At 42.3% G+C, this 21,163-nt stretch overlaps 1 protein-coding gene across 3 annotated transcripts; it reads left to right on the forward strand.

Annotated features, from left to right (window-relative positions):
- The first annotated feature begins 368 nt into the window (after positions 1-368).
- LOC105695737 (ATPase family AAA domain-containing protein 2) lies at positions 369-19,526 on the forward strand. Of its 3 annotated transcripts, none has more exons than XM_012417605.1 (16): positions 369-630; positions 2,038-2,266; positions 2,379-2,757; positions 3,052-3,223; positions 3,290-3,371; positions 3,447-3,696; positions 4,077-4,291; positions 5,705-5,997; positions 7,459-7,776; positions 7,863-8,044; positions 8,915-9,101; positions 9,259-9,737; positions 10,498-10,683; positions 12,651-12,686; positions 13,802-14,690; positions 15,380-19,526. In XM_012417605.1, exons 1-16 carry the CDS (start codon positions 625-627, stop codon positions 15,473-15,475), a joined length of 3,999 nt encoding a protein of 1,332 aa, XP_012273028.1. In that variant the 5' UTR covers positions 369-624; the 3' UTR covers positions 15,476-19,526. The 3 variants fall into 3 exon arrangements, with proteins under 3 accessions (XP_012273028.1, XP_012273036.1, XP_012273045.1); XM_012417613.1 differs by having other exon boundaries at positions 3,055-3,223; XM_012417622.1 differs by lacking the exon at positions 12,651-12,686.
- Positions 19,527-21,163: the final 1,637 nt, after the last annotated feature.

Raw genomic sequence — 21,163 nt, forward strand, 5'->3', positions numbered from 1 at the left:
CCAACCGGGCTACTAAGCCGCACCTCCGAACGCACCTCCCGACCAGCCGCTCGATAACAAACATTGCATAAATCCTGCGGAAACGTCAAACGGACACGACCCAGGGCATCATTTTGCAGAAGCATCGACGAAGCTGTCAACGAGCGCCGTACAGTGCCGAGGAAACGACGCATTGCTTCGCAAGCAGCGTTAAATCGAGCCCGAAATACGGCCGACTCGGAGTCCGCCATCTTGGAAATTGCCGTCGCATGACGGCTCTATGTCGAGATAATATGGATATTGTAGATGCGGGCCAGAGATGATCTCGAACAGAGCCGTAGGTTAGGGTTAGATACTGGGTGGTCTGCGTTACGGGGGCTAGTTTCGGGGCAGGGTCGGCGAGTTTTCCAGAAAGTGGAGGCGAGATTGGAGAGGATTTTTCTCGAGGCCGAGCCTGACGGTCACCGCTCGGATCATGGCTGGTGGCTGTCTTTCGAATTCCTCGGCGATCGATCCCAAGTGAGAGTCGCAGAGCGCAGACGGGCCGCGGCCCAGGGCAGCGGCGGCCTCCATTCCTCCGAGCATATGACGGACGTAACAGCACCCTTTGCCAATTCTTCCGTTCTATAAAGACGGCCTGGCCAAATGAAGGTAACCGTCCGAGTATTGGCGAATTATTATTAACCAAAATCTCCACGGGAATCAACTCCTACGTCTCCTTTGACGGCGCTTTGTTTATTGTTTTTATCACCTGAGAGATCCTGTCAAAAATTCCTATGTTTCGTTCTTAGACATTCTGTGCCTAATTCAAAATATGACGAAATGCTTTCAATGCTTTGCTGTATTTTGTTTTAGTTTGCGTGTGCGATGGAATGACCTGATTAATAACTGTTGGCAAATTATCGTTAACCAAAATCTACATGGGAATCAACTCTTACGTCTCATTTGACGGCGCTTTGTTTATTGTTTTTATCACCTGAGATATCCATTTAATTGACAGTATAGGTTGCGAATTGAATTGTATTGGTTTTGATATCATTTTAAAAAGGACATTCTTTATTAATAACTTAAGAAAATATGTTGAAATGCTTTGAATGCTTTGTTGTAATTTGTTCTTTTTTATATGTGCGATGGAATGATCTGGTTACACAAAAATAACTGTCGCAGTATTGTCGAACCCTTGACCAAAATCTCAACAGGTCATACAATGGCTTTGACGATACTTTGTTTATTGTTTTTATCACCTGAGAGATCCTGTCAATAATTCAGATTATTAATTCAAATGTGTGGCAAATTGAATTTGACTGGCTTTGATATCGTTTGAAAAATGACATTCTTTATTAATAACTTAAGAAAAATATGGTGAAATGCTTTGAATATTTTGCTGTATTTTGTTATAGTGTGCTTGTACAATAAAATGGCCTGATTAAATAGAAACAATTGTCAAGGTGTTGTCGAACCCTCGACTGAAATCTCAATAGAAACAAACTACGACATCAGTTGCATGAATGGCTTTGACGGCACCTTGTTTATTATTTTTATCCCTCGAAAAATTGTATCAAGTGTTTGTATCATTAATTCATATGACAGTACGGATTGGGAATTTAATTATATTGGCCTTGATACATTTCTAGAAATGGTATTCTATGAATGCTTTGCTATAGTTAATTGTTCTTATTTTCATGAGTGACGGAATGGCCTGGTTAAATGAAGGTAACCATCAAAGCATTATCAAATCCTCGTTAGATGAAATCTCTGAGTACGGTGATCTTTAATAACATCCAACAATAGTCAACCGTTTATATAATGCTTTATTTATTGTTTTTATCCCCTGCATTTCTGTCAAGCAGTCATTAATTCATGCGACAGTGTGGGTTGAAAATTCAATTATACAGACTTTAATCCATTACTAGAAATTAAGTTATATCAATACGTCAAATACAAAATGCTTCGATAATTTTACTGTAATTTATCGTTCTTGTTCGCACATTTGACGGTATGTAACAGAAACATTTATTATTTATTGACAACTTATTGGCTGAATAAATTTTGTTACAGATAATGTCAGACGATGATCTCTCCTTGGATTCAATGGATACGGAGGAAGATATTTTCAGCCCTCGCAATCGTGGCCTCGCCATGACTTCAAGGCGGGTTAAGAACCTGCGAACCCTGCGTTCACATGTTACTCCGAGCAATCACATTACTAGGAATAATTTGAGCGTCAGGAGGAGTACGAGAAACAGAATGCAGACCTACGATAACCTCAACACTAGTTGGATTTTAGGTAAAAAACAAAAAGGCTAATCCACATTGCATGTAAAGATTGATTATATTTTACAGAATTTTATGGAACATACTATTAACATTGAAGTATTAAATTGCGTTCTCAATTTCAGGCACTCAAACCTTAAAGGGTTACCCGATGTTCCAGCAACATGGGTCTTCGTCCGACAAGGAAATGGTGGATGAGGTTCCTGAGAGAAAACGCGACCTTAGAGATAGAATGCCTCTGAGATCTCGAGAAAATCACCCACCGAACAAAACTAGCCCTCGACATATCAGAGACCGAGGTGACCATGTCCGACAGACTAGTCGTGAGCTCAGAGACAGACCAGAACGAGACCTCAGAGACAGAACCGAACAGGATAGGGATATTAAAGAGATTAAAGAGCGACAAGATCGCGACAGAGCAGAGAGGAATCTTAAAGATAAGAGCGAAACTCGGCCCAAGGCAGAGGTTAGGATTCCCAACGAAGATAAGGACCTGAAATCGGAGTACGTAGAAGTCGAAACAGTCTAATGCCCGATTCCACCAACCTCGGTTAAATCATTGATTACCTAACCGTAGGTTAAAGTTAACATCTAACTTAATCATGGGTTAAAAACGTAAATGTTCCCCCACATTTATTTAGAGTGGGATTAACTAATTGTGTACACCATTCGAAGTAAGTTGAATGTGCGGGAACGGGCAACTCGTAACCGAGGATTAGCTTTTTGACCGAGGTTGGTGGAACCGGGCATAAGTAAACCTAGACTAAATGTTCCGTCTACAATTAAAGTTCCTTGTAGTAGACGAAAGAGCGACAGTCCTTCGAGGTTAAGGGAAGGTCCGGTGACTAGGCTCTGCGGCAGTACCCTGGGGAAGGACGAAAAACCAAAGGTCGAGCAAGATGAGGCGGACGAAGAGAGTTCTCAAGAGAGCGAAAAGCCTGGGAATAACGACAATTCTGATAACGAAGATGTTGGTAACGATTTAACTGCAAAATGTTAGTTAGTGAGACATGTGATGATTGAATGTTCTCCGCAGGGGTACGAAGATATGTACACCAGAATTAAACGCACTCGGAGAGCTACTCAACGTCAGCTGCCGAGGGGTAAAAAATTAACAGGTGAGTAAAATTAATCGATGGGGAATTTTAATTAAGTTTAATGGATATCTGCTAACGTGGACTTTTGTTTTATAGTTGTAGATAGCGATCTGAGCGAGTCTTCGGACTCTCCTGGTCCCAGGAAGTATAGTTTGCGTCAAAAGAAACCAGCCGTTGACAGATTCCAAGCAAACGTGGAACCTGTTAGGCGATCCATTAGAGCCCTTAGGAGCGTTCTTAGTAATTCTATGAGGAGACGTAAGCATAGGAGTAAAAGTACAAGTTCTTCCGACTCCAGTGACTCCGAACCCCAACGTTATGATAAGAAGAAGGGCAAAAAGGGAAGGTAAGGGTCATAGATCACTGCCAACTGTGGTATTCTATCGGGTTGGCCCATGAGTTGAAATCTTCAAAATTTCATCACGTCAAAATAATCCAAACCTCATCGCATTAAAATATTGAAAATTCCATCGCATTGAAATATTTAAAGTCACATTACTTTCTCTTAAACGAAGGATAGAAAATAGCCTAAATAGTAGGAAGAAGTCTACATCGGAGGAGAATATATTCAGGGATAGTGTTAAATTTTAATTCTTCAAACGAGTTTCTTTAAGTACAAGAAAGATCGGCACGAACTTATGGGACATCCCAGTCGATACTTCATACTTCTATATTAATTCTTAAAAAGTGAATCTTTGTTTGTGAATGCCTTGACTTCATTTCCAGACAATCCGCCATACCTCAAGGTGGCCCTCCCGATCGCAAGGCAGATATAAACCCAGTTACATTAGACACCAGTATCAGATTCAACGACGTCGGCGGCCTTGAGTCTCATATACATTGTCTCAAAGAGATGGTTGTTTTCCCCATGATGTATCCCGATGTGTTTGATCGTTTCCATATCACTCCACCGAAAGGTGTTTTATTCCACGGTCCTCCAGGTACATGTTATTCTATTATCCTGACATATATTCTTAACAATGTTCGAGTCCAATCAACTCGAGTCACTCGAGTTAAGGTGAAGTGAAACCCCCTCTCAAGTCAGTCGACTCGAATAAAACAATTTTTTTTAAGGGCATTGGATCGTACTGTCCGAAACTTTGATACGTGGCTCGTGATAATCTAAGAATTGTCGATCGATATACAAGTATCGAAGGCTCTGATATGAGAAACAAAGGTCTCAGGACAATTGTACGACAATTTAGAACACTCTGGTAATCGAGAAACTCGCATTTGAACGGGATAAAGGAAAAAAAGTGGCTTATGCGCTTCTGTGCTAAAACGATGGTAACACGAGGTCTTGGAGAGAAAATTTAGTTGACACTAAAATCACAGATGGTGCAGGGTGTCACTGCGCAATCAATTAGGGCCTCAGAAAGCATGAATCCAGAGGATTTCTGGAGTTTTACTTCGATTTCTTTACAATTATTGTACGGAAACGACAGGTGGAGTATGCCATTTAGTACAACATCCAATATAATTCGACACACCTGTTAATATATATATACGAACGTCGGTAACGTAGGTATTTAAAAGATTTACTTTTAGCGACGTCAATCAAATTTTTCAGGGTGTTTCACTTCACCTTAAGGTGATATGAAAGAGTCAGCCTATATATGTCTGAGAGGTCAAATCGTTGATGAAAGAATTCCCCGAAATGGGTGTACCGATTCGTTTCAAATTTTCCCACGGGGATGTGGAGGCGCTAAAGTAGGTCCTGAAACTCATGAAATTTCATTTTTCATCAAAAATGTATTCACTTGTCATGGACTAGAACCAGCCTGGCGTGGTCCGTGCACGTTTTCGATGTTTTACGCTTCTTGGAGGCTTAGAATCGAAAGTGAAGAGTTTCAGGACCTAGCTCGAACAATTTAGAATGCCGTAGAAATGGAATATTACAGAGTCAGATGGGAAAATGTGGAGAATACTTTCACCAACGATTGCAAAAGAATATTGGCTAGTCTCGTGGCTAACGCATGTTCTTAGAGCAAACATTTAGTTGCAGCTAAACGTCACAGATGGCGCCGCTCGTCCGTTAGAATATAAGAAATCATGAATTCACAGGATTTCGACAGTATTACGCCGATCTTTTTATCATTACTTTACCGAAATGACATATGAAACACTTCAGTTCGTATAATTCTCAACGTAGACTGTAAAAGACTTCAACGTAAAGATAAATCTCGGTAACGGGACGCGCCAGCTTATTTTACCACTTGAGTATCCAAAATGGCGTTACCGCCAATAAGGGTATAGATGAATTTTATTTTACCGACGTTATATCTCTCAGCTCCTTTCATATCATATTAATTGTACACGTTAGAGGAGATGTTAATCTAGAATTTCTAATCTAGGCACTGGGAAGACACTGATTGCTCGGGCCCTGGCGAATGAGTGCAGCCAAGGGTCCAGGAAAGTTTGTTTCTTCATGCGGAAGGGCGCTGATTGCCTTTCGAAGTGGGTCGGCGAATCGGAGAGACAATTGAGACTGCTTTTCGAACAGGCTCAGCAGATGAAGCCGTCCATCATATTCTTCGACGAGATCGACGGCTTGGCTCCTGTTAGAAGCACCAAACAGGACCAGATTCACGCCAGCATCGTTTCCACGCTTTTGGCTCTCATGGATGGCCTAAGTGACAGAGGAGAGGTAGTTAAAAGTACTATCGAGTTGTTCCACGAGTTGACTCGAATTTCTGATGGGTGAAAAATTGACATACTTTAGTAGTATAGGAACCACTATAGGTAGACTAAACAAATGACGTCACCGGCGCCGAGTCAGCCTGTGACGTCACGTTACGTCACGTGCCCCCACTCCTCTCATTTACCATAGTGCCAAGAGTGGTGGGGGTACGCTAGAGCGCGAGTCGCGAATGCGAGAGACGTAACGTGACGTCACAGGCTGACTCGGCGCCGGTGACGTCATTTGTTTAGTCTACCCATAGTGGTTCCTATACTACTTACTTTATTTCTCCCTACGAAACTAACCGCCTATCAACGTACTCGCCAACGCCGTTGAACACTTGGCGCCTCTATCGGGAAATTATTAAAACATTTGGAAAGAAAATTCGCTGCAAAAGAAAAAGTGTTACCCGCGAGTGTTCGAGACCCAATAGTCATTTGCTTACTGAAAGAAAACAATGAATTTGTTAAGATCTGAAAGTTTATCTTTCGCTAGGGAAGAAACTTCGTGTTAATAATCCATTCATCGACACTGTTGATTATTTGCCACCTTTGTAGCGGATTTATTTAAGCATCTTAAGGTGAAGTGAAACACCCTTCAGATCAGTCGATTCGAATACAACACTTTTTTTTAAGGGTATCAGACCAAACTGTCCGAAACTTTGACACATCACTCCTGATCATCTAAGAATTGTCCTGACACGTTCAAAATTTGGATTTTTCAAAACAATTTTTTAACTCAGCCCAGAGAAGAACCAAAATGGCGTCGAGCTCTCATATTTCGATCAATGTACAATTATTGAAGGCTCTGATATGAGAACCGATAAGGTCAGGACAATTTTACGACAATTTAGAACACTCTGGTAATCAATAAACTCGCATTTGAACGGGATAAAGGCTAAAAAAGTGTTGTATTCGCTTGTATGCCGAAACGATGGTAATACGAAGTCTCGGAGTGAAGATTTAATTGGCCTGGAAATCACAGATGGCGCAGGGGGTCCCTCTGCAGTCAATTAGGGTCCCAGAAAGCATGAATACGGAGGATTTCTTGAGTTTTACTTCGATTTCTTTATGATTACTGTACGAAAACGACAGGTGGAGTATGCCATTCGATACAATACCCAATATAATTCGACACAGCTGTTAATATAAAAACGAACGTCGGCAACGTATGCATTTAGAAAAATCTTCTTTATCGACGTCGACCAAGTTCCTCGACGTGTTTCACTTCACCTTAAATGAGAAATTCCCTGGAAACGAATGTACTCTGAGATTTTCGGAACCTAATGCGATATCATCGCCATAGATAATTCCATTTAGAATGCGAAATTGGTCTATTAACTTATGGAACAATCCAATGTCTAGTGGAAGGTAATTCCAAGATGGAAATAACCGACGAGGGTGTTTTCTCTTTTTCTAAAAAAACCAGGTAATCGTGATTGGGGCGACTAATAGAATAGACGCAATCGATCCAGCTTTGAGGAGGCCTGGTCGCTTCGACAGAGAACTATTTTTCCCTTTGCCAGCCATGAAGGAGAGACTGGAGATCCTGAAGATCCACGTCAGCAAGTGGAAAACCCCGCCGACCGATCAGCTGTTGGAATTGCTGGCGGAAAAGGCTACCGGATACTGTGGATCGGATTTGCGGGCTTTGTGCACCGAGGCAGTATTACAGGGACTTAGGAGAACCTATCCACAGATTTATACGACGAGTAATAGGTTACTGCTGGACCCTGCGCGCGTTGAGGTAAAGATCCACCTTGTTGAAAGTCTTAATCAGTCCTGGAAGGATTCCCATTTCATTTCTCACGCCACGGAACGCATTGTCAACAGGTGAAGAAACGAGACTTCATGCAAGCGACCTCCATTCTTGTACCGTCCGCACATAGAGTGAAGACTTACGTCGGTAGGAAACTGCAACCGTTCATGGAACCTCTTCTAGGACCCGCTTTGGAGGAATTAATCGGCACCGTTAAGGGAACCTTCCCCCAAGGCGTTAATCCTGCCATGGCGAAGTAATGCTCATTGTTTATTTAGATGGATTGTCGCCGTTCCGGTTATCTTTACGCATTGTTATTCTGAGCTAGGAACCTATTCTTAGAGGCTACTTCTTCAAACTCGCGTTTAAAGTAATATGAAAGAGTCAGCCTGTATATATCTGAGAGGTCAAATCGTTAGGGGAAGTATTCCCCAAATTGGGTGTACCGATTCGTTTCAGATTTTCCCACGGGGATGTGGAGGCGCTAAAGTAGGTCCTGAAACTCATGAAATTTCATTTTTCATAAAAAATTTATTCACTTGTCATGGACTAGAACCAGCCTGGCGTGGTCCGTTCACGTTTTCGATGTTTTACGCTTATAGGAGGGTTAGAATCGAAAATGAAGAGTTTCAGGATCTAGCTCGAACAATTTAGAATGCCGTAGAAATGGGATATTACAGAGTCAGATGGGAAAATATGGAGAATACTTTCACCAACGATTGCAAGAGAATATTGGCTAGTCTCGTGGCTAACGCATGTTCTTAGAGCAAACATTTAGTTGCAGCTAAACGTCACAGATGGCGCCGCTGGTCCGTTAGAATATAGAAAGTCATGAATTCACAGGATTTCGACAGTATCACGCCGATCTCTTTATCATTACTTTACCGAAATGACATATGGAACACTTCAGTTCGTATAATTCTCAACGTAGACTGTAAAAGACTTGAACATAAATATAAATGTCGGTTACGTGATGCGCCAGCTTATTTTACCACTTTAGTATTCAAATCGGTATTACCATCAAAAAGGGTATAGATGAATTTTATTTAATCGAGGTCGATTAAATTTCTCAGCGCCTTTCATGTCATCTTAATTCCTGCAAACTCTTATTTTTCTATCATTCTAGGATTAAAACTGCGAAGGGCATTTACCGGCCGAGGTTACTCATCTCTGGAGGCAACATGGCGCAAGGTCAGGGTCCCCGTTTAGCCCAAGCTTTGTTGTACCGTATGGAACATCTCCCTGTACAAACCCTCGACGTCAGCACACTCTTCGCCGAAAGCGCAAGATCTCCGGAAGAGACTTGCGTGCAGGTAAAATCTTATTACAAGTGGTAGTTCGAACATTACGAATTAATCGGCTACCGGTGATCGCTTGTAGAGCAAGGGAATAGAGTATCTTTCCGTTGGTCGCTCTTGTGGCGCCGCCGCGGATGATTCTGAAACTAATTGGAAGGAACTTATTCCACAGGTCTTCAACGAGGCCAGCAGGAATATACCGTCCATTATTTACATCCCCTCTATCGACCAATGGTGGCCACTCGTTCCGGAAACCGTGAAGGCCGTCTTCTTGTGCTGCATCCGGTCTCTAGATCCTCCTCTGCCGATCTTAACTCTGGCCACGAGCGACACTACGTACGAGAATCTGCCGGCGCAGCTGAAGAGTCTCTTCAGCGAATTCCGCAACGAGGTTTACACGGCCAGGAACCCGTCGGAGGAGCAGCGGGCTAAGTTCTACAAGCCCATCTTCATGGTACAGAGCTTGAAGCCGCCCCAGATTAAGGACACCAGAGAAGAGGTCCTTGAACAGCTGCCTCTCGCTCCGGACCCGATACCAAAGAAACTGACGGACCAAGAGAGGAAGCTACTCTATGAGAAGGAGGAAGTGTCTCTGAGGGAGCTGAGAATCTTCCTACGGGAAATTTGTGCCAAACTCGCCAGGAACAGGCAGTACGTCCATGTCTTCGGCACCTATTGTTAAATTGGTCACACCGAATTTTAACCCTTTAATTACCAAACGCGACGAAAGTGCTTCATTACTATGTATTCAAACCAGGATTTATATACTAACTGGATAGATGATGTCCTACAAAATGGCGTGCCCTTTCGAAGCCACCTAGTTATGTGCACGTTAACTAATATTGCATACGTCGAAACCTTTGCACATGCGCACACGTTAGCTCCTTAGTATCGCTGGCCATCTGTAGTTGGCGCTAGTGTGCCTCGAATTCGTCGAAGTCCTCTCCGTATAGAAGAAATAGGTATCAGCGAGCCAGTTAGTATATAGATCAGTGGTTCGAAGCGACAAATGAATGTCGTATTAATATAAAATATTAACGCTACGCGGTCGAGCTATCCGTACAGGTGGTACACCTCCACGTTCGACTCTGCCGTTGTTAAAGGGTTAACGTTTATCGATACCACAACAAATAGTCTTTAAAAAACTGATTATGGCTTAGTTTACACCGATTGCATGGACTCGGATTAAAGCCGTGGTTTTAACACACTGTAAGTGTTAACAATGGTGTACCGAGGTGATACACCATTGTTTACACTGAGAGTTTCATGAAACCACGCCTTTAGTACGCGTGTTCAAATGATTGGTGGTATCGATGATCATTCTTAGGTGATGGCGCTTTCTTTCTTATCTGTTTTCTTTTTTATTTTTATTCTTTATTTGTTTATTTAAGCACGTCCACTTCTTTCACAGGTTCTTTATGTTCACGAAGCCCGTCGATACAGAGGAGGTGCCGGACTACAATATGATCATCAAACAGCCCATGGATCTGGAGACAATGATGACCAAAATCGACATGCATTGTTATCTTTGCGCCCGAGACTTCCTCGATGACATTGACCTGATCTGTCGAAATGCTTTGGAGTACAATCCGGACAGGTCGGTACATCGTCGAAGTGATTAGTTCTTTGCTAGATGACAATTAAGTGATCATACAAATCATTCGAGAGAAGACAATTAACATCGGGAACTATATCTTAGGGCGTCCTTCCGCTCTTTGATGAGATTCTTGATTTGCTCGATCGAAGCGAAGTTTCCCACTGGATTCAACTTATCACTTTATCAACGATGTCGTTCGCTTAGAATGAAGCTGGAAATCCATAAAATTAATTCAACTAGCTATGAGAATTTTAAGCAAATAGAAATTAAGGTGAAGTGAAACCCCCCCCCCCCCGAAATCAATCGATTCGAATAAGACAAATTTTTTTAAGGGTGTTGGATGGAACCATCTGAAACTTTGACACACGATTTGTGAGCACCTAGGAATTATCCTGACATTTTCAAAAGTCGGATTTTTGATAAAAATTGTTTAACTTACCCCAGACCGGAATCAAAATGGGTTCGAGCTCTCATATTTCGATCGATATACAATTATCGAAGGCTCTAATATGAGAATCGAAAGGGTCAGGACAATTTTATGACAATTTAGAACATTCTGGTAATCGATAAACTCGCATTTGAACGGGATAAAGGCTAAAAAAAGTGTTGTGTGCGCTTGGATGCCAAAACGACGGTAATACGAGGTCTCGGAGTGGAAATTTAATTGACCTGGAAATCACAGATGGCGCAGGGGGTCCCTCGCCAGTCAATCAGGGCCTCAGAAAGCATGAATACAGAGGATTTCTGGAGCTTTACTTCGATTTCTTTATAATTATTGTACGAAAACGAAAGCTAGAATATGCCATTTGGTACAATACCCAATATAATTCGACATAGCTAACAATATAAAAACGAACGTCGGCAACGTAGGTATTTAGATGAATCTCTTTTACCGACGTCGGTCAAGTCTCTCGACGTGTTTCACTTCACCTTAATGTGTCCAAGGAATGTTGACGCAGCTTTCCTAAAGATGACTACACACGTAACGATAAATCGTAGCGATTTGTTAACCGTGGGATTAAATCGAGCTCTATGGTGTCCTGTTATCAGTTAATAGGTTTGCACAGATTTAACGCTGCGATTTATTGTCTCGTGTTTAGGTAGACAGTATCCATTGGGAAGCTTCGTTAACCCTAGATAACTATAAGTAACTGCTCGTAAAAAATGAAAGTACGAAACATTTAGATTATTATTCACGGATAATTATCTAAGGTTAAGATGATATGAAAATGGCATCTGAGGGATTAATCGTTTATGAAACTTTCCTACAAATTAGGCGTATTACTGTTTGAGAATTTACCACGTTAATGTGCAGGCCCTGAAGATGGCCTTGATGCTCGTAAAATCGCGTGCTTTTAGAAAAATAAAAAATCTTTATATAGAAAAAGATTCCAAAATGAAATTTCATCAATGTGGAAACCTTTCATGGAGCCTTCATATTCACGTGGTGAAATTTCAAACGATTCGGTGCGCTCGTTTCGGAGGAAAGTTTCATAATCGAGACCTGTCCGACGTTATTTTCATGTCACCTTAAGGGGATGCGAAAGTGACATCCGAGAGTTCATGAAACTTTTCTCCGAACTGGATGAGCGGATTTGTTTCATACTTTACAGCGTCAATATGGAGGCTGTAAGGAAGGTTCTGACGCTCATGAAATTTCATTTTTTACAACAAATTTGAGGGAAAGAAAATTGAAATTTCATGAGTTTCAGGAGCTTCCTTATACCCTCCGTATTTATATTGTACGGTTTGAATCGATTCGGCGAAAACTTTTTGGAGAAATGTTTCATGGATAAATCTTTGACGCCACTTTGATATCGCCTTAAGGGGTGCATTAATTGCGATCGAATCTAGAGAACTCCAATTCACAATTCACGGCTTTTTCCGGGCGCGGTGTCTGGAAAGCGGCCAAAACATGTCGACTCATGAATTCATACTGATGTTCATGTTGTGTGTTTCCATGTCAGCTTGCGCGATAGGCCATCCCTTGGAATATTGAAGAGGTAGTTCAGTCTTTCCTGTTTTTTTCCATTGCTGTTGTCGCTCCTTAGATAGAGTGGTTTTCAATTAACAGTTCTCTCTCCTTAACAAGTATGCCAACAATCCTAAAAGATAATTCCCCTAGGACGCGGCACATCGGTTGATGTCTTGACAAATTATCCTAACAATGAGAAACTTGTCGAGATCGACATTAAGATGATGCGAAGCTAACTTCAGGTCTCTTGCGCTACTGCAGCGCCGCCAGGAGCGAACTAATTGGAGTTCACGGTCTCTAAGGCCGAAAAAGGCGAGGAGTGAACGCTAACTCGCTAATATGTGTACGATTTATTTATTTTTCCTTGTTACTATTACGAATGAAATTCGTTAACGCGCGTTTCCTGTTTCAGAACTCTGTGACGAGGACGGGGGAATTTTGTAAATAATCTGAAGCTTCGGAGGCCACTTTTGTGGCACCTTAAAGTGGGTGAAAATTCCCTTCGGAGAGAAGTTTTATAAAGAAATTTATGTCTCAAGGGCCGTTTTGATATCGCCTTAAATATTCCCTCCTTTTTTTGGGGAAAGAAAAGGGCCATTTTTTTTTTAATTTTTTTGTTAAGAGATGGCACAATGCTTTCGCATCACCTTAATCATTCTGATCGGAGAATGTCGAACCATCGTCGCGTTCCATAATGTCTCATTGAACGTTTTAAACGCCCAATAGCCTCCCATGCACTATTGAAGACCACTAACAGTAGTCCCACTCGCTTTTGAATTTTCAGCAGAGTTATGTGCGACTCGCCTCGTGATTTAAATCAACGGAATCAACATTGACTGGGAGAAAAGTTTTGTAAACGAGATTAATTTGACGCGACTTTCATACCACCTTAACTTCATGACAATATTCAGCAAACATCATTGGTTACAAGGATTCATTTCTTTTTTTTTTTCTAATTTTATTTCGCTCAGTGTATCAAAGCAGACCCCGAAGACGTTGATTTAAGTCAAAATCGAGGTCGAGGTCAGTCGATTCAACCAGCCCGAAAGTCGGTGCTCTGAAATGCCCCGCTCACCTGTGAACCCCATCCTCGCAAGCCTGATAAAACCTCTACAAAATGATAACCCGGTATTTGCTCTTCAGGGACCCAGCAGACAAGCTGATAAGACACCGCGCGTGTTCGCTGAGAGACAACGCCTACGCCCTGATAAAGGCCGAGCTGGACTCCGACTTCGAGGACAAGTGCCGAGAGATCTCGAAGAATCGGAAGGTAGCCGAGGGCTCCAGGACCCCGACGAAGACCTCGAAGAGCGAGCCAGCACCCGGTGCCGAGAGGGTGGAGAAGAAGGAGCTGGCGAGTCCGAGTGGGACCTCGACGACGGTGAACGGGAAGCGGTTCAGCAGCTCCAGGAAGCGAAGAATACCAGCCTGGGCGAGGGGCTACGTCAAGAAGATCCAGAAGAAGAAGAAAATCGCCCCGGAGGACACCGTGTCCGAGGTCAACGGGAAACCCTGCCTGGGAAACGAGGCCTCGGGTGGCATCGACCTGGAGATGTTCCAGGAGTTCGAGACGGAGGCCCACAGCGTCTTGAATGGGCATGTCACCCTCTTCGACAACACGGACTCCGACGTCGACTCCCAGAACGAGAACTCCAAGGAGAGCCATCCGCCCGTTCAGGACGCCAATCATCCTGGAGATAGGCTGGTCGACGAGGAGAGGAGCGAGAGGGGCGACAGGAACGACCCTGAGGAGCAGACCCCCATGGAGGTTGTTGGGTCCTCTAATGCTTCCTCCAGGAGGGAGAGCCTCGACGAACTACTGTCCTTTGCTATCGAGAGCGATTCTGGACCCCATGCCTGCGAGGATGGCGACAAAGTCCTCGTCGACAGGCTTGAACTCGAGGCTGCTTTGTATAGGACTGTCGAGGAAACCGCCGATGTTCCTATCGAGGTGCTCTGCGACATCTATGTTCAACTCAGCAGGTGCATCGGCAGGTACGCCCGCCTCTACGACAGAACGTCACTGCCAAAGGTGAGAGTCTCTTGGTGGAAGGTTCTCTGAAAATAACAACGGAGCTTTACTGCTATGTTGAGTATGCTTAGGGTGAAGCGATATTTCATCGACGTCGGTAAAAGAGATTCTTCTGGATACCTACGTTGCCGACGTTCGTATATATTAGGTTGGGGAATAAGTTCGTAGCGTTTTTATCAAAGACTTTTATTATAAAAACGCAACGNGAAATTCGTTTATCTATCATGGACTAGAACCAACATGGCGTCGTCCGTCGTCAACGTGGCGTGGTCTGCGCACGTTTATGATGTTTTACGCCTTTAACTTAAAAATAAACTTAAAAACAAAAAAATAAAAAAAAAAGTTGGCAGATTTTAAATCCAGGCCAGAATCAATAGAAGGAAGTTATCGCCTTCTCGTTTTTAGTATCAGGCTCAACGTAGGTTGGGAAAGAAGACTACGAATACCAAGTGAAGTTGTTATGCGTGGATAATTAAGATTACTACGTGGCACCCACGTATACCCTGTTTTACCGACCAGATTCCCCCCCTTGAAAGTAGTTCCAATTTCCCCAGAGGTGTAAACGTCGTAGAGGGCGCCAGGGGGCCGTGCCCCTCTTTCAAACAATGGCGTGAAACATCTCCCCGCTCATATCTCTTTGAAGAGATACTCCAATACCTCAGGACTAAATATGCATTTCTTCTTTCCAGGATTTGCTCAAGGAACTACAGAGGTTTGAACAGTACAAGGTGACGTCGTGCGAGAGGACGTCGCAGCACGCCGCCGACCAAACGGACGTTCCATAGACACGTTTCCCTAGGCGTTCTCCCTAGGATCACGGTCGCAAGGAGGACCTTCTTTTGTATACTCAATGCGACGAGAGTGGAGAGTCCCGGGTCACCGTTTTCCGCAACTCGGAGCTCGCGATAACCGCCCTCTCCTTAGATAATAACCGTTCGCGAAACTGCCGATCCCTTAGGTGTAAATTAGCGCTAGTTAATGATCGACTGGCGATCGATTTCGGCGAGAGAGTTAACGGGAACCTCTAAAAAGAAAAGCCGGGACCGAAGGCCCCACCTAGGCGGAGAGTGTACATTCGTTCTATTTATACGCAGCGGTCTAGCTCGATTTTACTCGATTTTATTTCCTTTTATTCCGAGTTTCTATTCCCCCCCTTTTTTTTTGTTGTTTCGTTTTTCCCGTTCGTCCTTGTCGTTTATTTTTATTCTTATTTTTTTTTTCTAGAAAAACATTTTATTTACAAACCGCCGGTGAAGGGGTTCCCTTTTTACGTTACGATTTTCCCTAACAGAAGGAACTAACGTCTTAACACGACTCTCTCTTCCCTTTCGTCCGTTTCGTTCCTTCGTGGTCCGCTGGCGGCGCTGATGTTCCGTCTCGCCAGCATGGCGTTGGTACTCCTGTGTGTTATTGGTAGAGTCCTTAGTGCGTTGTATTGCCCGAACCATATAACCGATGATTACATTCTCTGGGAATTTATGAGAATTGAATCTTTTTCTTTTTTTTCTTTTTTTTAATAACATTTATGTTATTTTCAATCATTTCAACTGTGAGGGGTTATTATGCCGAGTGCAAATTATAATTGCATTACTCATGATCTTAGCTTTTTAAACTTCCAATAAGTGGGTAAGCCACGATTAATTGGTTAACCTAACCTCAATTTTTGTACATCTTGACAAACCCGGAGTGGAGTAAAATAGAGATTTACGTATGGTAGGAAGAGGCGTGTAGATACGTTTATGCACGCGTGTAGACGTGTATAGACGTATATAAACGTGTATAAACCTATATAAACGGGTACCATGGGTAAGGCAAAGAACACATGCAATTTGCTACATATCGCCAAAAAATTAACCCTTTTAACTGCGGAGGGCTGAAAAAAAAAAGAATACGCCAATCGAGCAACATAATGTTAATAAACAAGTAACATTTAGGCGCTCTTTGCAGTCAAAGGATTAAGAAACATGGTTACAGTGCCGCCGTCAATTGGCTAACCTCTAAAAAGCGTGCATACATGCCAGCGCCACCTGGTTACTTTACTTCCAAGTTCAGGGACGACAAAGTTGCGGTAATTGATATCTCCGTTTCTTTAGGTCCACCTAGTGACTCGCGTAAAATTAAATGACGTCTTTTTACTGTTTATAATTTACCTAGTAAAGACGTTTTTTAATGTTATAACTAGTTAACTGCGTATGCGTCGAAGCAGAACTGCATTTCGCTAAATCCTGCGGTGAACTGGATAAAAGTGGGGTTATGAGTACCTGCTACGGAGTACACCCAGCGCCGCCTGGAAGACGGAACACGAATGACTAATTTATTTCATTAACCAAAGCTTAATTAGAAGGAGAAAGAGAGAAATAGAGCTCACGTTGAGCCTCGGGCCTAGGGACATGGAGATGGGGCGGTCGGACGCGATTGTGAATGAAATACCTCTGTAAAACTGGGATAAGTTAGTGTAATAACGAGTAGCTTTGTAATCTAGGGAAAGCGCGCTAATTGGGAGTCCCTCTGGTTGAATCTTTCCTGCTCGCGAGGTTATGTCCGAGAGAGGCCTCGATTTAAGGACCTGATTAAGCGAGTCGGCCATCTTGGATTGCGTCATCCGACGCCTAAAAAATTGACAACGGGCATTTAGCCACATTTTTTATATTTCGGTTGATGTAAAAGTGTCACAATGTTCAGTTGTAGTGTAAAATCTGCCAGTCAGACTGCATTTACAATATATTGTGTTTACTATCGAATTGTTATGTCGGAGTCTAAAGGTGGCGTGAATGTAAATTGCGCAGAATACGCACTAGCAATTTCACCCGATTTCCTGGCCTCTGGCGTTAAAATTCAATATGGCCGATTCGCTTTTACTGGGCATTTAAGGTGGTATAAAAGTGCCGTCTGAGGGATCTTGTTTATAACTTTTCTCTTAACTGGGTGTGCTGATTCGTTAAAAATTTTGCTACGTGGATATGAAGGCCCGAAGGAAGGTTCGGGCGGCCATGCAATTTCAATTTTCTTTCTCGTTTATTTATACTAATTTTTTTGAAACACTTGAATTAAATTGAAATTCCCAGTGTCGAAACCTTTATCAGGGCTTCCTTATTGACGTGGTGAAATTTTAAATAATTCGATACACCCTATTCAAAGAATAATTACATAAAGGATTCCTCAGATATCACTTTTATATCGCCTTAAGGGGATATAAAAGTAGCGTCTGAGAGGTATCATTCACTTTTTCTTCGAACTGAATTTCCAGAAACATTTAAAATTTCAACACATCGTTGCGAAGGCCCTAAGGGAGGTCCCGACACTCATAAAATTTCATTATTCCATCTCATTTATTTATAAACATTTGAACAAATCTTGAAATCTCCAGTGTCGAGACCTTCATCAGCGCTCCCATGTTCACATGATGAAATCTCAATGAATTCGGTACACCCAATTAAAAAAAAAAGTTACATAAATGATTAATTCCTCAGATATCACTTTCATATCGCCTTAAGTCATTATCAGGACGCGAAATATTTCCGCGTTCCTCCACGGCGAAGCGAGGACGATCCCGAGGGACGTCTCACTGGCGAGGGATAAGTTACCACACGTTGAAAATAGGAAAAGTCCGTTAGTTTATTTTCTAGGGCGAGAAAGCTTGTCGGCGGCGTTTCTCCCCCCTGTCCGAATTTTCTTCTTTCTTTTCCGTTTTTTCTCCGCCATTTCTATCTTCGTAATCCGAGGAAGGCGAAGAAGTATTGATCTCTCCGTAGCGTGCGAGAACAACCTTTCTCATCCTTTTTAAATTCTTTTCTCGTGAAAGAAACGTCCCGATCATTGGTAATCGCTTAGGGAGAAGATTGTAGTCGCTTAGGAATCCTCATTAAAAAAGAAAAGGAAATTAAGAAAGACATTAGGCTCGTAATTCAAGCAGCGGCTTGCGAATCGTCGCGTCGTTGCGTCACAACTTCAGGCCCGCGTTCGAAATGCGCGCCTTAGGCGAATTTTTTAGGTTTAAGGTGTTATGAAAGGGTCTGCCTATATATATCGAGAGGTCAAATAGTTCGTTAAAGTATTCTAATTCGGCTTTCGCGGGAAATTTCAGTGTTTGTAGCGAAATTCGTTTATCTATCATGGACTAGAACCAACATGGCGTCGTCCGTCGTCAACGTGGCGTGGTCTGCGCACGTTTATGATGTTTTACGCCTTTTCAGGACTTAGAATCGAAAATTAAGAGTTCCTGGACCTGGCTCGAACAATTTAGAATATTATAGACATGCAATGTTACGGAGTCAGGTGGGAAGATATGGGAAATACTTAAAGGGACGATTGAAAGAGAAGGCTGTCTTGGAACGCGGGTAAGGCGTTTTCAAACCGAAACTTTAGTTCCCGCTAAACGTCGCAGATGGCGCCGTGGGTCCGTTAGAGTATTAAAAATCATAAATCCTCGGGATTTCGACAGTTTTACTACATTCTCTTTATAATCGTTTTATTTAAATGACATGTGAAGGGCCATTTTGCATAATTCTTCATGTAGAGTGCAACGAACATCTACATAAATGTAAATCTTGGTAACGTGGCGCGTCAGATTACGTTATCACTTGAATATCCAAAATGGCGTTATCACCATAAAGTGTACAGATGAATTTCACTTAATCGACGTCGATTTATATATCATGACCCTTTCATTACACCTTAAAGCGACGTTGCTAATTAGGAAACAATTAGCGCGGCCATTCGAGGGTTTACGAATTACATTTTCAGGAATCGAGACGCGATGTGCGACATCTACCGACTAAGTACACTGGGAGACATCAATGCCCTCCCATCCTGCACAGGCGATGTCGTACCTGCAGGGCAGGCATTCATGTCCACAATGTACACTGGGAGACATCAATGCCCTCCCATCCTGCACAGGCGATGTCGTATCTGCAGGGGAGGCTTTCATGTCCGCCATTGTACATACACTGAGGGAAAAGAAACTTCTCCGATTAAAAGAAAATTATTCTTTTCTTTATCTTTAACAATGCTCGTTCAGAGTATTGTTTAATAATTCGAAATATGAGTTTCGACAGAAAGAACATGTAACTGCCTGAAGGAAAATCCATTATCCATTCAAAGAAATGATAATATTCCCCGGATTTCTTTAAAGCTCACGTATTTAATTGCAACAAATAACTCGGAATATTTTTTATTCGATCTATCTAAAAAAAAAATGACTTCTTTGAATGGAGTTTAGAGAAATGAAACTTGTAATCTCGATTTCTTAATTTATTATATTAAGATAGGAAGCATTCGATCGATGCGATGCATTGTGGTTAAACATTCGGCATTTTTATGCGAGGTCGCTCCGATTTTATGCTACGATTAATTTGAAAGAAATTCATAGAAATAATTTTCTTTCGAAGATTAGTTTCTTTCTCAGTGTATCGATTACGATAAAGACTGAGGATAAGACACCGAAGGTTTCCTATGGTCGTTCGCCCGCGGTAGCTTCTAGATCTCTAAATTAAATATTAATTAATAATATCCTGGATGCGTTTTTTTTCTTTCTTTTTTTTTTTTAAATAATGAAATGAAATCTTTCATTCTCGACTCCAGTTTTAAGGGATTGTCTGTTTTACGAATTATTTATAAAAATTAACGGCCACGTTAAGGGTTGACAAAATGAGGGAAATAAACGCCCTCGCGTTCGAGTGGATTTCTCGACTATTGTTGAATTTCATATCTCTGGCTTTTAAATCGATCCGCTGTTCGTCATTGTTCTTTTTTTGTTCTTTTTTTGTCTTGTCTCATTTGGAAACTGCTATCAAGACCTGGTTATTGAAAATAGGAATTAAATCTATGAACGACTTTCGGGAGCCAATGTGTGCGTTAGGTATTCTGCAAAGATGTTGGTACAGTGGTAGACATTAATGCTTTCTCGTTAAGGCGGTGCGGAAGCGGCATCTGGTGTGTCAACCGTTCGTGAAGCTTTTCTTCGAATCGAGTGTACCGAATCGTTTCAAACTTGACTACGCGAATGTGGAAGCTATCAGGAAGGTCCTGAGACTCGTGAAATTTCAATTTTTGCCAGATTTTTCTTAAACACGTATAAAGAAATTTATGAAAAATTGAGATTTTATGGGTGACGGGACTTTCCTTAGAGTCTCTAGATTAACATTGTTATGTTTGGGACAATTCGGTACACCCTGCTCGGAGGAAAGTCTCATGTAACGAGATCTCTTGCGCGCCGCTTTCACATCACCTTAATTAACGGCATAAATATCTTCCTATCGTACACTATCGGCGTTGTGTCTGCAGAAAAGGCAATCATGGTCGTCAGTAATTGTGTCGGCAACGTTTTTCCTCTTTTTTCCAACCTTCTGCGGTCCTATAAGAGCGCACAGTTCCGTGTAGTTCGCCTCGAGTGGCGCGTCGAGCGCGCAGGAGTTTCGCTGCCAGTTTCGCACCGCGTCCTATGCGACACGAGATTATTACCTTTTCACTCGCTG

Source organism: Orussus abietinus, unplaced genomic scaffold (assembly GCF_000612105.2).
Source record: "Orussus abietinus isolate OABI.00-Male unplaced genomic scaffold, Oabi_2.0 scaffold128, whole genome shotgun sequence".
Lineage (NCBI taxonomy): Eukaryota > Metazoa > Arthropoda > Insecta > Hymenoptera > Orussidae > Orussus > Orussus abietinus.

Bases quoted from the DNA above. Each gene is read 5' to 3' on its own strand.
- LOC105695737 (XM_012417605.1), top strand. The intron at 4,292-5,704 runs GTACATGTTATT...TTTCTAATCTAG, and splicing joins TTTATTCCACGGTCCTCCAG to GCACTGGGAAGACACTGATT. The intron at 8,045-8,914 runs GTAATGCTCATT...CTATCATTCTAG, and splicing joins GTTAATCCTGCCATGGCGAA to GATTAAAACTGCGAAGGGCA.